Below are 23,549 nucleotides of genomic sequence, written 5' to 3'. Positions count from 1 at the left end.
GTCTTCTTCACCAGGAAGAACCTGGGATAAAACCCTTTCCCTCTTTGAGATGAGGGAACCAGCTCCACAACTCCCTTCAGTAGCATCTGATGAACTTCAAGCTTCAAGAGACGCAGATGTTTCGATGGAATGGCAGCAGGGGGCTTAGAAGGTGGGATTTGAGTGAATTCCAAGGTATGACCGTTTCGAATTATGTTGAGCACCCAACGGTCTGATGTTATCTGAGACCAGTTGAGGAGGTATTGTGATACCCTGCCTCCTACAGATGCTTTCCTGGAGTTGGGCACAGCAGGAAGAGTCAGAACGCCGCTATTGCCTCTTGGACGTATCACATCCCTGGTGGTTCTGTTTCTCTCTGGTATTTGATCTTGAGAAAGTCGAGGTTTGACCCAGTTTCTGATGATAGGGCTGGCGATACTGTTGTGACCCTGATCCATATGACGAGTACCGCTGCTGCTGGTATGAGCCTCTGTATGTGGTACTCCTGCCCCTGGCACCCCTGAAAGGAGCCTTCCGGTATTGAAGCGTACCAAGAGACCTAACCGTCTCTGTATCCTTCTTAATATCTTGGAGGGTATTATCTATGTGTTTTCCAAACAATGCCTCTCCATAGAAAGGAAGGTCCAAGATTTTATTCTGGACCTCCGGCCTGAACCAAGTCGCTCTGAGCCATCCTTGGCGACGTAGAACCGCTGCCCCAGCTAGTGAGCGAAAAGCTGTTGTGGCAATGTCCATGGCACAATCGATTACCTCTGCTGATGTTGCTTCCCCTTCCTGTAGTATCTTCTTCGTGTCACCTTCCGCTTCTTGGGGAAGTTGATCTAAATAAGGTGAAAGGTCACACCATAAACGGCGATCATGCCTGCCCAGTATCGCCAAGGCATTAGCTGCCCTTACCAGAATACTAGCCATTGAAGAGAATCTTTTTCCAGCGTTATCTAGTCTCCTGCCCTCTTTATCAGGGGGGGTAGTCAAAGGAACCGAAGGTTGCGGGACTTCCTCTGTGCCGCCTATGAAATCACAGAGTCTGGTTTTGGGTGCCCAGTCAAAGACACCGGACCATCCTCAGGCGCCTTATATTTCTTTTCCAGGTGCGGTAGGACAGGGACCACCGTAGCCGGGTTCTTCATAGCCTTAAGACCTTCATCCCATACATGTTGTACAATAGATAGATTTGGTAACCTTTTTATATGGCTCTTTAAAGTCATAGAGAAAACACTCAGTGGCAACAGAAGACATATGCAGCTGGAATCTGCTAGATGCCCTTTCCATTAACTTATGAAACCCCCCCGATATCCACCGGAGGGGAATCCGCAGGGTCTGGACATGGTGACGCCGGGTCCGGGATTACGTACTCATCCCATTCTAAACCCAGATTAGGCCTGTCACCGAGATTCTGATCCTCATCCGAGGAATCATCCTGTATGTCAGGTAGTGTTGAAGGTACATGTGGAGCAGGTGTCTGTGGCTGAGAGACCACCTGAGTTGGCAATTCTGGAGAGATCATCAGTGGGGTTGTAGGGGTAGGCAAGGCTTGAGTAGCCAGAATAGCAGCAGGCTGAGAGCACCTTGATTTGTAATCCTGCAACATGTTATGGAGATCTTGCAAGAAAGAAGTAGGAACAGATTTCATCTCTTGGCCTGTGAACCACTGCGGTTGAGAAGAATGTTGATATGAACACTCCTGAAGAAACTCTCCCTCCGAATCTGTCTCCTGACATTTAACAAGCAGTTGGGATGGACTGTTCGCATACCCAAACGAGTCCTGATCATCATTATCAGAATCCTCATCTTCCTCTTCTAACAACAAAGCGGGAGGCAAGGGGGTAACCCTCCTTGGAGACATCATGTCCGGAGTAATTATTTTCAAAGAAATAGTAATTTTCTCCGTCGACGACAGTATCGTCGATGTTCCCGTCGACGTCGCTGCCACCACCGTCAACGATCCCATAGACACCGACAATCCTGTCGACGTCGACCGTACCGTCGACAAGCCCATCGACTGCACCACTTTAACCTTGGACTTCGACGCCTTCGTCGACGGAGCCTTCTGCAGCGTCGTCGACGACTTGGAACTTTTGTCTGACTTCTCAGATGACCGAGAAGATGGCTTTTTGAAGGCTGGGGCAGTCTTCATCACAGTGGATGGCGTAGATGGTCCCTCCCTCTCCTTTACACCGTGGTGAGGAGATTTCACAGGACTTTGGCTCTCAGACTCACGGGGGGGTCTTTTCGAGGCCTTCACTGGACGCTCCACAGAAGGTGAAGGGGAAACCCTAACCCTTTTGACTGACCTTCTAGAAAATGAAGCTGAAGAGGAGTCCTCACTGTCGCTGGACACCGTGTCTTTTCTAGACTTCAATTTCTGGAGCCAAGTGAGGAGCCGACCCTAACAGTCCCGGAGGGTCTTAGTAGAAAAGCTGCGGCAGATCTTGCAGTCCGCAGCCTTATGATCCGGGTACAGGCAATATATACAGTCCTTAAGCCTGTCCTCTACATACAGCATTTTCTTGCCACAGGTGGAACATGACTTGAAAAGGGCCTTCTTCTCCTTGTCAGACATTCTGGGAGGAACAGCCAACAATCCTGAAGAAAGAACTGAAGAAAAACCTCATAAGAGTAGAAGATTGAGCAGAGCTCAAAGGAGACTCCCTAAGCACAACGTGCAGTAGCAAATCTGAGGCTCCTTCAGGAGGCTTCTAGGGGACGAGGCTCTTCTGATTGGCTGATGCTTAGTTTGGTCTATTTTACAAAAAGAGGCGGATATGCTACAAAAGGGAATGAGGCCTAGGCCTTTTTCTTTCTCTTTTGCTCCTACTGCAAGGTATTTTTGTTACCGAGACTCCCATTCCGACAACGGGGAATGATACAAACGCATGGGAATCTATGAAAGTTCCAATACTGGGGCAAACCTGCACACTCTGAATGTTGGAAAATGTTTAAAATATACTTGGGAGATCCTGGAGCGCCTTCTGACAAACTTGTACTGCCTTTTCAATGAAATATGCCTCAAGTAACTTTATTGTTCACTGATTAGTCTATCGCATCTCTAGAATTTGTCTTCTTTCTTTAGGAGTATCTGGTGTGTTTAATGAGAGCAAAGTCACCCTCAATTGATTTTTAGCATCACGTTTCTTTGGAGGTCCATGTTCAGTAAACATTGCATGATGAACATCCCTTCACAAGCTGATGCCCAGTTTCACTAGTGAAACTACTACTAGTGAGTAGGTTCATATATATATATATATATATATATATATATATATATATATATATATATATATATATATATATATATATATATATATATATATTTACCATCTACCTCTACCTGCACTGGGATGTGTAGGCAGAGTGAAAAATAGTAAAATATAGAAGAGTAGAGTCTGCAGTGAGCATGCACATGGGTCTCGTTGTCCACATATGTGAAGGGCACTTTTGCGGTCAGTTGTGACATCACACCAGTATGAAGGTGGTGGCACTTATGGTTTTGTGGTTCCAAAGTAATTATAGGAAATAACATGCATTTTGTTCAGGACAAACCCAGCAGGACATCCACAACAGTAATTCAAGTGAATACTGATGCATAGATACTCCTGCCATCAGCTACATTAAAGTGCCTCAAATTGGTAATGTCAGTTATACCCAGCTCTAGCGTGGTCACATTTAAATTTCTGAATGTGAATTGAGGTAAACAGTACTATTTTTCGCAGTGCCACATGTCGCTGCATTGTTAGCCCAAAAAGGTCAACAGGCTATACTCAAACCTCAACTCCTCATATAAATGTGCACTATTACACTTTGTAGAAGCCCAGAAGATTTTTGAACCACGGTGAGACCTATTCTAGGACATCTGTAATGGCCATTGGGCAGTCCCTGCAGTGCCTCCCTTCCCAATATCAAAATTACTGTGTACTTACCGTGGTGTATTCAAAGTAGTAAAGACAGTTGTCGGTCAGAATAAACCAGCGTCTCTTCCAAGTCTTGACACGTCCACCTGTAAAGTGAAGAGACGGACGTTCGACAAAAAGGCAACAAAGCAAAGCACAGACACAAAGCAGGAAGTGTTAATTACTAGAGGAGAGTCCAGAAAAAGAGGAGGCCTCAAGGATTAAAAGCATGGCACGGGAAAACTACAAGTTTACAATTATTGTACAGATAAAAGTCAGATTGAAAAACATAAAAACATACAAAGCTTAATGCTCAAAGCAATGCAAGAACCAGTGTCGAACAAGCAGGTCGGACTGTCCAAAAGCCAGGCATCCCCTGAAACCAGGGTGGAAGTAGGAGAGGAAACAGAAGTGGGAGAATGACTGTGAGCTGGCGACAGAGTGGCAAAACGTGGGGAAGGAGGAAGAGAATTGTTCTGATTTAGAAAAGCAGCTGCCATGGATCCAATTCAAGGGAAAGCGTGAAAGAATATACTGAGAAAACACAGGGGATTATGGAGAGCAAGAAGCGTCTAATGGTTGGTGGAAAGAGATTCTTAGGCACTCAGGGGCATCTTTCTCTTAACACCTTCACAATTTTACCATAGGGAACTTCATATATGGGGTTACATTCGGCAACAGATGATGCCAGTGAAAAAAGACTTAATAAGTCCAGTTTTAGGAGCTAGAGGGAAACAGATTCCACCCTGTACTGTCACTGTGCTTATCTCCAACACGGTAGACAAATTACAAGGATATGTGGGGCTGGCATAAGGCTTATTTATTTTGGAAAGGAGGAAAATGTTAAATAACCAGTAGTATTTACGGATATTTCAAGTGTCTTTTTTGGTAGTCAAGAAATCCCTTTCTGGCACCAGCATTATCCCTCTCAGACATGCAATGCAGTCTCCTCAATTAGGGGCCTTATGAGGGCTTGGGACGCACTCAATCCACAGCTAAAGGGTAATGCACTGAAACAGATTGCCCTAATTTCCTAATTTACACTTCACAATGCAGCAGTGCATGCCTCATACACCAGCATATCAACCCCTTTTCACCCCAAAAGGCCGCAGCAGTTCACGTTTTCCTCACTCATATTTAAACAGAACAACATTAGTAGAAGAAGTGTAAACTTCCCTTTCCCATAAAACACACAACACAGAGGCAGATTCCTCCACATTTAGTACAGGTAGATCACATACAACAGCACAGCAATTTCACAAATGCACAGAACATATACAGACTAGGCAGGAGCAATGCAAGTGCCCTTTAAAAATAAAAACAGCACAGATAACAGCAGTGGACACATCCCTCACGCACAGAGTAAACACAACACTGACAGCAGCAAGGCAAGCATCAAGCATTCCCAACACACAGAAGATGTACAGCCCAGTCAGCATCCACAAAAGAGAACTGAAAATATAAAAGCCAAGTTGCATGCAACCATGCTTAGCTAGATCACTGTGTCCATGTGGGAGACAAACGTTTAGTAGATATTGAAAGGTTTTATTCAGCACAGCTTTTGTCAGACATGTCGAATGTGGGCATGGATGCATTAACAGAAGAAGCATCACAAACACCCCAATAAAGCAAAAGGACAAATGCAGCTGGCATAATGGAGGAAATGGAATTCGGATACCCTGGGTGGTGCCCGCAATAAGAGAACAAACAACCACAAAATAAGGAAGCAGCAAATGGGTTTGAGAAGCTGGGAGCATGTGTACAGTCCCCAAGGAAGTATCTGTAATTAAGCAACAAGGATGAATAAGTTTTATATTTTCTGAGAAGTCCCTGACAAATTCCATTGTAAGCCAACATGTTACACCATCCCCAAAGATGTAAACCCAATCCATCCTATAGTAGCTAACAGCCTTGTATTGTCCTCAAGGAAGTAGCCCCTCTCTATCCCAATGTAAACCAAGCACCACATACTGTCGCAAAAGACTGCAGATTAAGCACCATGTAATATGCTCAAGGTGGTAAATCCTGGAACAATCATATTTCACTTAGAAGCATTTACTACGTTCACGGCAGACTCAGAGTACTACCCCATTTCAGGCTTACATCATTGTACTGCTCCAAAAAGTAACACAATTGCTGCAGGCTAAGCCCCACATACTCCGAGTGGAGAAATCCCTGGTGCATCTCTTTTGTTTTTCAACTACTTCACAGTGAGCTAAAAGAAGTAACCCTGGATTCATCCCATTTCAAATGCCTTGCGCAGATCACAAAGTTGGAACTCATTATCAATCCATCCACCAGGGAGCACAGAGAGATAGACTGAGGTGTGGAGCGAAAGAATAAGAAAGGGAGGACACGAGAGATATGGAAGGCTATGAATGGAGGCTGGTAACCTTAATACACATTTGTTATATTGTTATTCAAATTTCCAGCTATCGGACCCACTCATGTGCTTTGTTATTTTACAAGTATGTTCCTCTCAAAGTACCATTCCTGTGCCCAGGTATCCAGTACTTATTACTTCCCAAAACCATTCCTATACCTGTGGCCTGATATTGGAGTGCCAATGTTATCCTCTCTTGGTCTCTGTCTGGGATCTGGAATTGCAGCCTTCACAAGGTTTTTCTTTCTAATGGGTTCTGCATGTACATTCTATAGAGGTTGTCCACTTAGTTCCTACCATCTGCCATGCCATTACAGTCCAATAGTTTCTGTGATTTCACTCTTATGCATTGTTATTACAATAGTCACGTCTCTTTTTGGCAGTCTCATGTGTCTGCTCTTATTTTACAGTCCTTCATGTTTTCTTCTCAGACACGTGTTAATTGTCTTTGTATTACACATCTCACAGATTTCTCCACTTAAAGCTTGTCCTGTGTCATGATACTAAAGGTGGCCTTTTGATCCCAGCAGTGTGCTTTTCCATTACCACCCCAAGAGGATTTCACATCAACCCAAAGCCCGTGTCCTAGAACTACAAAGTCCACAAGGTTTGTCCTTTGGCAGATTTTGATAAGTTGACTCATAAAGAACAACTTACCATGCTCTCTGGTAATAGGAAAGGAGGACAGAGAGCGATGAATAAATACCACAAACTGGTTATAATGCAACATCTATTCCAAAAACTTCAGATTCTGTTCGTCCATGTATTCCAGTCACAGAAGAGGTAAGAAACTAGGCATAATAGTCGGATAAAGTTATCTTTTTTGTCATTCATTAGTATTAGGCTTTGGCTCTTTAATTCCCAGCACCCCCTTGCCTATCTTTCGACAATCAGTAAGAACAATAACAGAGATAGATCCTTTTGAAGAGGACAGAAAAACAGCACCCATATAGTTAATAGTTTCTGCATTTGTGTGGCAGGATACCCAAGGATTAAGAACGGGAGAGAACAGAAAGACTATGATTAAGTTCGTAGCTATAATACAACTTCATGCTTTTTTCAGGAGGAGAAAACTTGCTTTTGTGTCTGCACTGGTTTGGTAGCTGATACTCTGGTCTACGTCAAGGATAACCACATTTTCAGCTGATTTTACAAAGGTGACAGGTAGACAAATGAAAGACGATCACATAATGGCCTTGAAACCATATCTCATAGCTATCAATAAAGAGCTTTGTGGTTGGTAGTACACATGTCAGCAAGGATACAAAGGCAGAAATTCAGTAACTGGAGTGCATTCCACGGGAAGAACAAAGAGGCAGTGGAGGGTAAATACTGGATAGGACGATCAACAAACTAAGCAAACAGGCATAGATATGATCTGCATCACCACAGAACCACTGGATGAAGCATCAAGAGCAGAAGGAATGCAGAATTCAAGTGGGGTGGGCAGTGTACCTGCATTCCATCTTCCTTGGCCACAGCTCCGGCCCGACTGGTGGAATGTGTAGGGACATATAAGCTTGGCGATTGCCCTTATAAGGAGTAGCTTTGAAATACACAGTATGGAACCAATCTGGCAATAATAGTCTGTGAAGTAGCCTTTTCTAAGTCAGGTTCACTGTATCTTATGACAAGCTGGTTATAAACCGAGGTATCTCTGATTGAGTACAGATAGAAGTGAACTGAACGCTGGACAATGATGTTATTTAACACCTCCTGAGCAAGCAAGAGTGAAGGCGTGAACTAATGGAATGCAAGTTAAATCTCCTTTAAGTGAAATTTATCTAAAACCTTTCCAATGAATGAGTGATGTGCCTAGAGTGTCACCTTGTCACAGTGGAAATTAGTATATTATTCAGAGCCACAGATGTCTTGTAGCTTGCTGAAATACTTTGCTCTTGGAACGGCACATGAGAACGTTACTTTACACGAAATCAATTCTATATATCAAACAGCCATGAAAAGGCTGTGCATGAGAAATGATGGAACAAGGCTCGAGTGCTACATGTTAGTAGGCCTTACCAGGTAAACAAATTTAACAGGCCAGTCTGATGACATGTGGTAGTCTTGCTGAGGCAGGACATGATTCACTGAGTCAATTCATTGGGCTTCCCATAATTGCTTAGTAGGTCTTATAAATATCTACTATTGTGGAGTCCTCAGTTTCTGTTTTGGCTATAATACAGCAGCTAAAGTAAGGACAGGTCTGTGGCCGATTTGGATGAGCACTAACCTGTGAAGAATACCTTATAAATTACAACAAATTAACCAGCGAATATACAGTCCCACTCTCAGCAGAGTTAATATTAAATAGCAAGAAAACGAGTAAGCCTCTTTTCAAGAAAATCTGTTCTTAAGCTTCAGTGGAGACCATGACACCATTCTATGTTCCGCAAGTAGCAATTCAGGTGTTCATATCCTGAAGAAAGCGATGATTTGCTTCACCCAATTTACACTGAAACATGTTGAAAACTGATTTAAAATGTATGGACATGCCATCATCAGTTAATGAGACTGTTGAGCTCCTTGCCCAATTGTCAGTGTCCTTTCAATCCTTCTTGCCCAATGCATAGGTTTTCCTTGTTCCCTCTAGTTAGTTCAGGAGCCTGGCACTAGCTACACACTATTGATCAGCATGTTCAGTAAAATGAGCATATCCGGGCCACACATCTGTATGACACAAAAAGAGACGGTTGGGAGAATAAGTGTTTTCCTCAACAATCAACTTATCTAAGCAGGGGACAACATTAGGACAGCTGTGCTGCGAGGAGGATGTACATATGTCACATTAGCTTATATCATAGCTTACTATGGTTCCTGTTAACTTTTACAGTTAAACATTAGTCATTGGCTTTGCTCTACTTGAACATTTAGCAAATGGGAGACCAAGCACAATATTTGGTATCTAGAGAGTGACGATTATCCTGTTGCAAACCCATCTGTCGTAATAAAGGAGATTTTGTGTTTTATTTATTGAGTATGAGGGCATCTCAGTAATTTGCTTCCCTGTTTGCCATTCTTGTTATAAATGACAGTGCCTGCAGGGCTTTTGTGTGGAACAAAAAGTACCTTACATTAGGAGTGTTGTCCTTTTTATCTGCATCTCCAAAACAAGAGTGGCAAATATGACATTTTGTGCCCAGAGTACTAGTACAAGAGCAGGAATTGTCTACACTAGAGTTGGGAGCAAAAGGAATAATGTGTTATCTTTACTAGAATGACAGAGCAAAGAAACAGTCGATATCTGAGGTGCACATGTGGTAATTGCTACATCTCTGAAACTCTGCTTGGTACTTTATTCATCAAAGAAGGAATACCATATCAGAAGCAATGATAAGTTGGAACTCATTCTCATAGTCCCTGTAATCCAAATCTGTAGACGGCGAATATGCTGCTTCATCCTCCAGCGATCCAAACTTTCCAAAGAAGGTTACAGTCAAAGATGACTCGTATCGAAATGATTTGCCTGAGGCAGACAACGAAAGCTGCGGAAGAGTCCAAGCTAGGCTAAATCGAAATATGGCAGGGGAGGAGTGATGAAGAGAAACGTCAAGATCTGGTAAAAAGTGGAAGGCAGTGTTGTATACTCATTTGGTGAAGAAGGACAGAGATAGGTGCCATACATTTGCAACTCCTGGGTTTCTTCCAATGGCATGTGCAAACTGGTGAGTTGTAAACCTATATCAAGCCTATGTAATACTGTGCTATCCAGTATCAGGGCTGAAACTTGACGAGTCAGTAGCAAGTTTCGTCAGACTGTGGCTGACTTCATGGGCGCCAGCAGCAGGAGGACTTGAGATACACAATGTTGATTCTCTCAATGTCAAGAGAACAGTGAAGACCTGGCCTCCAAAAAAGGTCCAATGGATGGAGACGTTCCCAGCTCCTGGAACAACTTTTCATACTAATGCGCCCAGTTGAAACATATCTGAACCCACAGTGTAACAGTGAGCTGAAACCTTTCCTGAGACCACACCAACACAAAAAAATGATCCCAACTCAATGATGTAACTGGATCTTGGAGCAAAGGAAGGTGCAGTCTCAGAAGACCATTCCATGGACCGTAAAAATAAAATTCAGCCAGAACAATTTACCAGGTATCAGAAGAAGGATGGTTGTGTGTGACAGCCTTCTCAACTTCTTAAGACTTTTTGGATTTGCTATTTTCTTTCCCCAATGTAGGCGACTTTCATGCGGTATAGTGTGTCCTGCTTTTTTTCACAGACTGATAGAGTGCTTGGTACCATGCCTGGTTTCCAGGATGTTCTCATTACTGTGCCTACCACTCTTCTAACCCACACCCATCCTACGCCCCAGACACTTTGTGAGACCTAATCCAGATACCTATACATAAAATAATAGACCAACTGATGCGACCTGCTTGTGGTACTTCATCTGTAATCCTGAATAATGTGAAACAGTCTTTATCAGCCAAAGAAAAAGAAGAAAAAGGAGAAAGCAGATAAAACCCAAACCATAGATATAGCAGTGGCTCCATGTCACAAATCTGCAGAGCACAATCAAAGCAAGTTCCAGTCCACACAAATCAGCTAACAAAGTGTGCATCTGCCTAGAAAGTGTGGCTTGGTCAGGTATATGCACTCACATACACAGTACCAAAGCCGGTAAATCTCTGTGCTAACAGCTTTGATCAGCAAGGCCATCTCCTTCCACAAGACAATAAAAGTAATTAAGTGCATCCTACCGTTCATCCAGCAAAAATTTGGCACTAGTGCAACCTGCCAGTTGGGCATGCCTGCACAACTGGACCCACTACAGAGGGCCAAGTACATTGCTGATTAAATACCAGCAGCCTAAAAATACAAAACAGCAATCCATTTGCAATAGGAAAGCCTCAGAATGTACACCAAAGTTGAACTGAAAAGTATTATGGCTTTTATAAAACAAACTCCAGCACTACTTTGAGGGGAACTGAAAATTTACCAATTTATCTCCTTCTTGCAACACCCTCATCTGGATTAGTGGTCAAGAATGCGGACCAACTGGATAGAATCAAATTTGCCTCTCTAGCAATGGCCTTGCATCATCATTCTCCTTTGAAAAGGCCACTTATGTTGAGCACTGTTTTGTAAATTATGATTTGATAAAATTATAGATGAAATTCCAACAAAAAAATGAAATATAGTATAAAACTTGCTCTTACTTTGTCTCTGCTGTTTGGCCAAATTTAGTGCATGGTAATGTATGCACTAAATAATTAAATGTCTCGTTTTTTTTCCTTTGTATTGGATGCACCATGGTTAGCAGTCACCAAAGAATACCCTAATCTGCTTAAAATGTAATAAGGCTTCCTAAACTTTTCCCTGAATTATTTGCTGGTTTACCATAGTTTTAACCCTTCTACCTTAAGATAATACAAAGATTTATTTTATTTGCAAAGGTACAATTATATCTGCCTCTTAGTCATTGGGAACCAGGCAAGAGATTTTCTTGCTGTATCCTGGGATTACAGTCCCTAAATTTCCTCTCTCTGTTCTATGCCTCATGGACTGGTGTTAACACCCACATAGTTCCTCTCTATAGCTCTTGTTCTTGATCTGCACCTTCGTCAGATATAGCAGATTGCCTTGCTCAGATTCCACAACAGCTGAGGGATAATTTCGCAGGCTGACCTTTCCTCCAGGTGAATGCTTTGTCTTAAAACAGTAAGGAGCTGCCCAGAATTCTAGAAACAACCATATTTGAAGGATGAGGAAGAAGGGAGAGAGGGGACATAAATGAGGTGCTCGATGTAATACAATGGGACAGGGTGTTTAATGCTTAGTTGTGTCCAAACACTAGTGGGAACATAATATTATTCTGGACTGCCGCTGGCTCCTGGCACATTAGAGAAGGCCTCTAAAACCCCTCATAATTACTATCTCCCACTGTTTCCGCATCAGGTTTCCATAGTGTGCTTGACACACATAACCACTTCCAAATCCCAAACACCATCCGACAATCACACATGACTTCAAAAGATGCTCCCATGTACACTTCCCTAGGGACTGTGCATTGATTTTAAGCACCAGCAAAAAACAGCACAAATCAGCATACAGAGTGGGAGTGAGGCATGGAACCGCAAAGCACCCACAGGAAAATGTTAGGCAGGCAGCCAAGTACAAGAGAGCAGGGGCAGCAGAGCGCAGGTTTACGTACCTCCTGAGGTGTGGGGGAGGAAGGGAAGAGCCATAAATCATGGGAACATATAAACAAGGGAGAAAAAAAAAATAAAACAAAGGAATCAGGCAGTGCACTTGGAATATCCTATAAGAGCAGCCGCACAGGCCACACTCCAGGCTCTTAGAAAGGCAATATATTAACAAAGTAGGGTATGCAGCACATCTGAGGAAGGGAAGTGGGATTAACAGAGCAGAGATTGCCACATGCACCAACCTAGAAATGTGCAAAATCTTAATGGAGTAGGGTTTGCAGGATACTCAGGACCAGCAGTGAGACTATTCTAATAGAGCAGTGCATAAAGTGCATGTCATGAGGACCTTAACAAAATACGGTATACCGCACACCTCAGCTCAAATAGTGTAAAAGTAGTTCATAACAAGTAAATGCAGCACCCACAGGCCCAAACAGATGGAGTAGACTAATAAACTGAGTAGGGTATGCAAAATGCCAGAATACGAATGATGAGAATATCCTGAAATAATGAAGTATGCACCAAGTCACCTTGACATATAGTGAGAATATTCTTATGGAGCATGGTATGTTACACTTCTGAGCCTCGAAAGTGCCAAAATGTTACTGTGGCGGGGTTACAAGCATGTTTCAGCACTGCTAGTGAAAATGGTGTAACAGAGAAAAGTTTAAAGCACACGTGAGAATGGAGACATTCCGGCAGAGAAAATAGCCTAAAAGAAAAGGGTATGCAGCATGCCCGAGTATCATCAGGATGTCTTAACAGAGCAGGGTAAAAGCGTGGCGAAGCATGACTGTGGAACTATACTACCAGAACAGAGAATGCGCCACCCCTAAAAGACAGATGAAAGAAACATCCCAACAGAGGAGGGGGCTATCCAGCACACTTGGAACAAAATATCAAAAATATCCTATGAGAGCAGGATTTGCGGCATACATGGGACAAAGCAGGTAACGAAAATGCTACTTACCTGTTACTACAATTCTCCAGTGTTTGTAAATTTCCTAGAATAAGATGGTTTGAATAGTTGACTTAGGGATCCTTGTAATTTACAATAGCAGTTTTAAAAATAATTTTAAAACAGGAACCCACTAACATTATCATTAGTACTTTTTCCAATACTAGTTATTTAGTGGATTTCTCTGGCCTCATCCTCATAGGACATCTTAGACTATGGGCCCTATTTATATCTTGGCGGCATGTATAGTCCATCACAAGGACGGTGTATATATACTACCAAGATAAACACACATTGCCAAATGTAAAAGCAGGCAGAACTTAGGTTTAATCACGGTAGCGACTACTCTATATCTGCTGTGATTAAACCCCTCTGAGGGCCCTATGTAGTAAGGGCTGTCTGACACAGGCCTTTAATTCTGCCTACCTAATTAAGATGGGTGGAATTTGAGGTCGGTTTTCACTGCCAGTCACTGGCACAAAAATCTTGATGGTAGGAAGCAGAGAAAACTGTTAAATGCTTCCCTCGCAATGGCAGAAGAGTCCCATGGTGAGGGAAATTTTTTTTTTAACCCCTTTAGGATTTTCATTTTGAAAATTAAAAATAAAACGGTTTGGTGCAGGGCTCGGTCATGTTGACGGAGCCCTGCACCAAACTGTTAACAGCACTGACAGGAACTGCTGACGATCTCCTGCATATGCTTTAGAAACGTCAGTTCAGTTTTGATTTCTAAATTAGACGGACGGTATCTCCATCAGGACAGATCTAAATTAGGCCCTTTGTCTAAACTACGAGCATGTTGAGTATACTTTAGTGTCATGTTGAGTCACAAGCAAAGAGGCTGTACAAGGTGAATATATGAACTGTACTATTAAGCAAGAAAAGGATTCTCCTCCAAGCTTGATTGTTTGATACATTTGGATCGTTTGAACTACATACAATACAGAGGGAAAATTGTCTTTAAAACAGCTTAACTACTATCTACAATGATATGTTGGTATATTGCGCTGCTGCTAATAATCTGCCTTTCAATGATACTCTTATTTTCTCTAAGAAGGGGTATTATCACTTACATTTAATAAAGTCCTATGGACGAGGTGATCTGTCTGGCAATTTCAGATTTAAAAAGGGGCACCCCTTTGCGTTCAAATCAGAGGTTAAAAAAGCTCTTCAGATTATCTGAAGACTTTTTCTTTGCAAAAGTAACAGATTAATAAGAGAAGCAGTTAGAATCTTTGTGCCTGCCGCTTAATGCAGTATCTAGCTACCCTCCTTGTTAAAAGCTGAAGGAATGCATCCACTTTGATGCACAATCTAATAACATTCGAAGCAAATCCATAAATCATCATGAAGGCTTGTAAGCCATGTTAAAAAAAATCTGTACAGGCAAAGACTTATCACACAGATGTTGCAAATGTATGGTAAACAAACACTCTTAATACAAATGGAAAATCAAAAATGTGCAATTCGAAAGGAACTCAAGCTTAAAGAAATCTGTGATTGCCTCCATTGGAAGAGGTTAATAGTCATCGACTCACAGGCTACTTCTGATTGGCCCAGATAACATGGATGCACTATTTACAACACAAATTCTCAGCCCGACTGGTAGAAACGATTTACGGCATATGAACCACTCTAAGATAAAGTGCTAGAGAACCACCCCACTCAAGCCTACACAGTAATAAAATCCAAACACTGCAAGGTATGCATCATGTTTGTAGGAGAGTAGGGTCTGCTTCCTATGGTCACCCCCACTTTTTGCTGTGATTCTCTGGTTTTCGACTTTAGTGTGGCTGTGGGCCTGCTAATCAGACCCACAGCCCAGCTATTATTCTCTAAATTGAGACCATGTACTTTAGGTACATACCAGATTGGGTATTGGGTCATCTCTGTGAGCCCCTGTATAGTGTACCATAGGTACCCAGGGCATAGGTGCATCCAAACAACAACGACCGCAACACCATCAACCTGCTCGACAACCTCGGACTCAGGCAGCTGGTGTCCACCCCCACCCCACCACGTCTTCAACAAGGCCGACGCGGTCATCGCACCCCACCTGCGGGACATCATCAACACCTCCTTCGACACCGCCACCTTCCCGGAGAGCTGGAAACACATTGAACTCAGCGCTCTACTCAAGAAACCAACAGCGGACCCCACCGAACTCAAGAATTACCGCCCCATCTCGCTCCTCCCGTTTCCAGCCAAAGTCATCGAGAAGACCGTCAACAAACAGCTGGCCGCCTTCCTCAAGACGAATGGATCCCTCGACCCCTCACAGTCTAGCTTCCGAGCCAACCACAGCACCGAGACCGCCCTCATCGCTGCCACCGATGACATCCGAGCCCTGATGGACAACGGAGAAACAGCGGCCCTCATCCTCCTAGACCTCTCTGCGGCATTCAACACTGTCTGCCACCGCACCCTAGTGCAGCGCCTCAGCAACGTCGGAATCCAGGAGAAGGCACTGGAATGGATCATCTCCTTCCTCGACGGAACAACACAGAGAGTCCGCCTACCACCGTACAAGTCAGAGGCCACCGAAGTCATCTGCGGCGTCCCTCAAGGATCCTCGCTGAGCCCCACCCTCTTCAACGTCTACATGAGCCCCCTCGCGGCCATCGCACGCCAACACAACCTCAACATCATCTCCTACGCCGACGATACCCAGCTGATCCTCTCCCTGACCAACGACCCCGCCGCCGCCAGAACCAACCTTCACGAAGGGATGAAAGATGTAGCCGAGTGGATGACGACCAGCCGCCTGAAACTGAACTCAGACAAGACGGAGGTCCTCATCCTAGGCTCCTCGACCTCCGCCTGGGACGACTCCTGGTGGCCCCCCGCCCTGGGCACCGCACCCAAACCGACGGACCACGCACGCAACCTGGCTTCATCCTGGACTCCTCCCTCTCCATGACCAGACAAGTCAACGCCGTCTCCTCGTCGTGCTTCAACATCCTGCGCATACTACGGAAGATCTTCCGGTGGATCCCCACCGAGACCAGGAAGACTGTCACCCAGGCCCTCGTCACCAGCCGACTGGACTACGGCAACGCCCTCTACGCCGGAACCACCGCCAAGCTCCAGAAGAGACTCCAGCGGATCCAGAACACCTCAGCCAGACTCATCCTCGACATCCCAAGAAACAGCCACATCTCTGGACATCTGAGAGACCTGCATTGGCTCCCAGTCAACAAAAGAATCACCTTCCGTCTCCTCACCCACGCACACAAAGCCCTACACGATCAAGGCCCGAGCTACCTCAACAACCGCATCAACTTCTACGCTCCCAAACGCCACCTCCGATCAGCCAGCCACGCCCTCGCCGCCGTCCCCCGCATCCGAAGAGCGACAACAGGAGGAAGGTCCTTCTCCTACCTGGCCCCCAAGACCTGGAACTCCCTCCCTCCCGACCTGCGCCTGACCCAAGACCACCTCTCCTTCAGGAAGAAGCTCAAGACCTGGCTGTTCGAGCAGTAACGGCACCCCCCCCCCCCCCCCCCCCCACCCCCCCAAGCGCCTTGAGACCCTACGGGTAAGTAGTGCGCTCTATAAATGTCTTTGATTGATTGATTGATCCAAGGCCTACCAGGGGCTGCAGCATGTATTAGGCCACCCCTGGCTGGCCCTCCAAAAGGACACCACAGGCTTATCACTCAGCTCGGGTAAGCTGGTGTAATCACCCCTTACTTAGATATAGTATACCTATATCTACCTTTACATATAGACAGATATACACCTATAAGTCACTCCTATGGTAGGCCTCGACAATCCTGGAGGAAGAGTGCTTGGTTTTATGTGAGAGGGTGCCCTAGCATGAGCTGAGCCCCTCTGCAGGTTTCGGAACCATCTCCTTATAGCTGTTCTATGATATAGCCATGCCATATACTCTTAAGTGCATTATAATCCTCGCGGTTAATGCTAACTTTGGTTTGGCTTTATCAAAACATGTTGTGTAAGGTGTCAAACACTTTGAAATACAACCCCCCACCCCACTAATTCTGGCGGCGGGGGTAGCATTCCACCCTTCTAGAGCGAAAAAACATGTATGTTACTGCTTTACCCGGTTAAAGTTAAACAGAGCCTCAGCATCACAAATTGGATGCTGCTGCCAAAGACACGAGTCTGACCACCTGGTGCTGGGGGAAACTCCGGCAAGGGCGACCTGGAAAATAGGTTTCCTGTCCAGGGAGGTGCCAGCACCTCCCCAGACAGGGGTTATGTGTATTGGGGCAGGGAGGGCTGTATTCAGTGAATGCATCTAGACACTGCCTGGGGCGCACAAGGTGCTCGATGCACAGCCCGGTTCAAACCAGTTGCTGGGGCACTCCAGCCCCAGCTCTGGAGCAAAACTGTACAAAGGGAAAGGGGGTAACCACCCCCTTCTCAGGTCCACCCATAGGAGGGACCTAGGCAGGTAATCCAGCCTCTTAGCTTAGTATAAGTATAGGAGCTGTGTCCCCAGGATTTTAGATTATCCTGGAAAGAAACTGGGATACAGAACTCTTGGACCTTCGACGTTCTATTCTGACTAGAAGACTGAAGACATCTCCCTTGTGGTCAAGGAGTGACCACCCTGTGCAAACAGACACCGCCAGTTACTTGCCAGTCTGCTTTGTCGACGCTCCTGCCGGAACCCAAAGACTCAGCTACACAGGAACTGGATTCTCAGACTTCTCTAACTCCGACCAACATCCACAGCAAAGCTGAGACCCGTGGCGGACACGAGAGACGTGGGATCGGACACCCTGGACATCCTGCATTTTAGTAACGGCTCGACGGCTGAGGTACCCTCGCAGTTGTGCATTGGGGTACGAGAAGCCCCAGACCCAAGCGCCATTTGCACCGAAGCTCAGCCCTCCACACTCCACGAGTGCCGCGTGGGGCCTGCTCTTGCATTTCAGCTCGATGCGTCTTCCCGGTTCCTTGTCCGTTGGCTAGTGAGCCCCCTGAAGACTTTCTTTTTGAACTGAACTGCATTCCTGGTTGCTCCAGGCTTGCTCCAGCTTCCCTTCAAAGGAGAAGCGCCACAGACCTTGCTGGTCTTCAACAGAGCCAATCTCGTCATCCTGCGTGGGTTGTGGTTGCCAAGGCTTGTTGGGTCCGATCCGGATACCGACTCCGCAGTCAACTAGATCCATTGTGGAACAGCTCGTATACAGCTCCTGGTCATCGTCGATGCCTCCTGGACTTTGTGGCTGAAGAGACAAACTCACCTTCTTCACCTTCAAGCACGCAACATTGCCTGGTTCCTTCCTGGTAACTAGCTAGTGACCCAGACTCTGTCCCCTCTGCTTTCAGGTTCTTCACTTAACCGATCCATCCTTGGATCCACCCGGACACTTTTCCTCTGGGCGCCTGCAGCCCTTCTTTGCAGCTCTCCATAAAAAACGACAACGAAACCCGACACCAAAAAGGCACCTATGCACCCGGCTTCCCTGGGTGAGGTAACACGAGAACTCCGGTGCTCCCGTGGGCCTTGACTCTCGAAGTCTCCTACTCTAAAGGGGTTTTACCGTAGTCCATCTAGATGTGTCCTTAAACAGTAACTTTGTAATTTCTTCATTTCCCATTATAAGTCAACGGTAACTCGCTACTGTGTTTAGACACTGCACGCGTCTCCCATGGGCCTCCTACTTCCTAACCTTTGGTTGTTTAGTGTAGCCCCAACGATTCTACAGGCCCTAGGCCTGCTGACTAACTCTCACGTGGTTCTTATACCACTTCTTTAGTATATGGTTTGTGAGGCCCCTAGGGCATAACTGTATTTGTGCAACTTATCGTATGCTAATTGAGTAACTTGTGATGTACTTCGATCTCTGACCACAAAGAGTGCAGAAGGGTTGTGTTTAGAATAAATACATATATATTTGATGTATACTTTGTGTGGTGTCCTTTCATTTGGTATTCAAGGGATTATAATTGGTAAAACAGCTTGCTTCACATGCTCTCTGAAGTCTTAGCCTAAGACTGCTGGTCCATGCTACCACTAGGATAGCTGGTCTATAAGGTTGACTTTACAACCACCATCAGTAAGGGTCGATTAGACTGGTGCAAGGTGCCCACTACAATAGTGGACATCATATGCCAGGCTAACTTCTCACAATGTTCAGAACCAAATATTTAGGAATATTATCAAAGAGAAGGAAGTGTGCGCTGCATGCCTTATGGTCATATACTGGGAATAGCTCAACAGAGCATGGTATGGAACATAGTTTACGGCTCGACGGAGAAATATCCTAAAGAAGCTGGGTATGCAGCACATGCACTGGTTTGATGTATGGCAATATCCTAACAAAGTAGTGAATGCAGTACGCCTTATGTGTGTAACTATTCTAAAACAGCAGCAAATATAGTATGCCTCAAGGACAGATAATGTAAAACTGTAATAGAGCTGGGAAGGCAGCATAACTGAATCTTGAATGTATACTACAATATTGGAATAGGGAGTGCAATCTACATTGGATCTAATATAGCTTAAAGCACAGTATGAACAATGCCTTATGGTCATTTAATGAAAATATTCCCACAAGACAATGTATGCAGCATGTCAAAGCCACTCTCATGGACTGAATTTAAGGAAAGCTTGGGGCATTTAACATGTCTCAGCCCCAAGGTTTGGAATCCACAGACATATAATGCAATGCAGTATACGTGCTGCAAATCAACTAGAAAATTCGACTGTGATATCACTGAAATATTCTAGCAGGGAAAGGAAAGTAGAGTGCCACATGGCTGGATGTTGGTAGCACCCTAAGACAGCATATTATGCAGTATACATGTGTTCAAACAGAGGAAATAAACAAGCATGATGCAGCCCAGAGCAAGAAAGTGGGAATACTCAAACAGAGCAGGACATAAAGCACACCCCACGGCCAGCTAGGGGAAGCACGCTAACATATCAGGATAAATAGCACACCCTAGACAACCAGTGGGAATATCCCTCCTAAGGTTTCATGGGATGTCCTGACTGCAGAAAAGAGTAAGGAATATTGGTCGCATAGCAAAAATATACTATCAAATAGGGAATCATGATACACATACTTGGCTATACGGCCTGCCTGGCTATGCACCAAAAAGCTAGTCACAACTCAGACCTTTTTTCTGTAGCCATATGAAAGGATATAGATAGAAAATGAAAATTAGTTTCAACTGACAATTCAATAAATTAAGAGATACTGACTTGTAATTACTGTTAACCATCATGTGCATCTTATTTAAATGACCATAGAATTTCCCCACCTACGTGCATCACCCCAAATAAACTTTTAATGAGGTCTGTTCAACGACAATAGCGTACCTTAAGGTACTATTCTGCATATTTTAAAGGAAGAAATTTACAATTTAAAAAAAGATACTCATAGGCAAAATGGGCTGAAATAATTAAAAATATTTATTTTTGCATAAATTCTTATTTAAAAAGGACTAGGAAGCAAATGAAGTACATCCTCTTCAAGGCAGCAATTATAGCCCATGATCCAGTAAAACCTCTTTCATCCTTGCTTTGGTCTATTCGAGGAAGTGAGTGTGTTATGAATTTAACAAAGATATGCTTGACTGAGAACTAGAATTACAATAATTAATTTTTCCTTCTCAATCACAGTATCTTTGTTATGAATGACAAGTTCATCCACATCACAGGTGAAGGATAAATGAGAAAAGGAAAAGCATGCCCCATAACTCCCAATCATGTGCCACACTGAAAGACCCTTTCATCTGCTTGCAGGCACATCAATACCATTACCCTTTGGTAACAAGTAGTCATCTAGTGACTTATTATTTACTGATTTCTAAGGGATGGCAGAAGGCTGATGATATTTGGGAAGGAAGAGAAAGCAGCGAGTGGAACACAGGCTTAAGCCAGTGATGTCATCCAGCAAGGGCAAATTTCATTAATAACCAATATATAAAGAAGTTCCATTTACAATCACTGTCGGTAAATATATCTTATGTGAGTAGCCTGAAAATCTAGAACAGATCCACTCACCATGAACCAAAGTTCAACACTCCTAGGCTAGACAACAATATTCTTGGAAGCGCCTGTATATACAAACTCTTCAATAGGTAAATTAAAGAGCATTCATTTATACATAAAGCATAATGTGTGTGAGTTTTTAAATTTGAAAGGCTGATGCCTATAAAAAGACAAGGAAGTGGACATAGAGTTGACAAGAGTGCTTCAAGACAATGGAAAGAGGATAAGGTACATGCATCTGAAAGACAAGAAGCAATCCATCAAGCAATGGTGACAAATCAGTTCCTCTGCATTTATCATTGCAGCAAAGGTTACAAGCAGCTAGCCCAAACTATACAAGGCCCTGATTTGGTAAAGATAAGATAATATAAAATAGCATTTCATCATCCAAGGAAGCTTGTGGACACAGAAAGAAAGATTGTTTAGGTTGGACCAGGAATGATTTTGGATAGTTCATTAGTACAAACCCAAGATTAAGAAGGGTCCAGACTGGACCCCACTAGTTCCCTGAACAAAGTACTCCACAATGAAGGTGCCAAGAAACTTGCTAGAGCTAATGAAAAGCTGCCGCAGGGACGAATATTTTAAAATGTGTATTAATATAAGAATTAGGATTGTCCACTGAACATAGCCAGTCCTTGATTTGAACAGTTTCCAGGACCTCTGCCATACTCAATATCTTGATGTGCCACAGAAGGAAGTGGTTGAGAACAGAGAAGACCCAAGATGCAGCGGATCAGTCTCAAATGTTTCCTTACAAAGGTAGTAGGAGAAATATCATTGCGATTTTCCAAGGGTAAGCGTGGCTCCGTTGCTACTTAAGTTAGGACAAGGTTTGGCCATGGCTGTCTGAACACAATGAAGGAAAGTCAACAGAGGAAAGCTAAGTCTTCACACTTTCAACTGCAAATTTCAACCTCGTGTAGACGTTCCTGCAAAGCTGACTAAGGCAGAGGTGGCTGTGTCAGTTTTACAGCATACCTATCTTTCACCACAAAAATATGGAGAACTAGTTTCATTGTTGAGTCAAGTGAAACTCTGACTAACACCTCATTAGTGTGTTCGGGCAGTTAAAGCAGAAATGTATTCACTGCATGGATCTGTATTAGACCACATGGTCTTAGGAACAAATTTCGCTGGGGTTACTAACATGTTCCTACTTTCAATACCATGAGCATTACAACAAACAAACAAACATCTGTTATGTACTGTAATTTATAAAATGCTTGTACGTCAGAGGTTTCTTAGTGTTGTTGATCAACAGAGGACAACTGAACCTGTAGTTGGAAAGTAAGAAGCTAAAATGAATAATCTTGTGTCTAAATTTGCTAATCAAGTAATCCAGTGAAGGCAATCTCAGAGCTTATTCTAGATATTCGCATCACAGACCTAGAAGCTAAGCCACCCAAATTACTTTTGGTGAATTAATTCTTTTAAGGATATTGATCAAAAACCCACATATAGACTTGCTGGCATAGTCAGTTTGTGACTCGATAATAGACAAGATGGCACTTCCATTTTCATTTAAAAGGAGTGGTTTTATACAGCAATCTGTGGTGACAAAGAAACAAAATATCAAGGATGTTAACTGATCTGAAGAAATAACTTGATGTCAATCTTTAGGAAAGTGGGTTTCTGTTGCAGTAACCCCCCACTTTTTGCCAGACTACTGATGCACATTCTCTAGGTGTGCCTTGGGCCCCTGCCAATCAGGTTCCCAGGGCCTGTGTTCTTTCCCAAAAACTAACACAATTGACATTTCTGACCACAGGTCAGGCCCTGTTAAATGGTATCACAGGTACCCAAGGCACTGTGACCAGGGAAGACCTCCATGGGCAGCAGCACTTATTGTGCCACCCTAAGAGGCCCTGTACCTTTACACACACACACACACACACACTGCTTTTGCAGGCTGGGTGTTTTGGTGCAGAACAAAGTAAAGAGTCGACATGGCACACATCCCTGTGTGCCATGCCTACAACCCACTGCCCTGGCATAGACCAGTCACCCCTCTGGCAGAGTGCACTATACCAGTGCCGAGGGTACAGGTGCATGAGCCCTGTACTCCTACAGTGCCCAAGTCCATTCCTGGGTATTGTAAGTGCAGTGATGCCATTAGGAGTATATGCTGCTGGGAGCTTGTCATTACGAACAACACAGTGCCATAATGGCTACACTGAAAACTG

The 23,549-nt window shown here is 44.1% G+C and overlaps 1 protein-coding gene across 1 annotated transcript in view; it reads right to left on the bottom strand.

Moving 5' to 3' along the window:
• CYTH1 (cytohesin 1) overlaps positions 1-23,549 on the bottom strand; it is a 635,562-nt gene that overhangs the window by 201,683 nt on the left and 410,330 nt on the right. The window contains exon 8 of the mRNA XM_086931079.1: positions 3,921-3,997. Within this exon, the coding sequence (XP_086787205.1) occupies positions 3,921-3,997 (77 nt within the window). The remainder of the gene's footprint in view (positions 1-3,920; positions 3,998-23,549) is intronic.

This window comes from Lissotriton vulgaris, chromosome 7, assembly GCF_964263255.1.
Source record: "Lissotriton vulgaris chromosome 7, aLisVul1.2, whole genome shotgun sequence".
Lineage (NCBI taxonomy): Eukaryota > Metazoa > Chordata > Amphibia > Caudata > Salamandridae > Lissotriton > Lissotriton vulgaris.
Note: the sequence above shows the minus strand (reverse complement) of the source record. Positions and strands in the feature narration are given on the sequence as shown.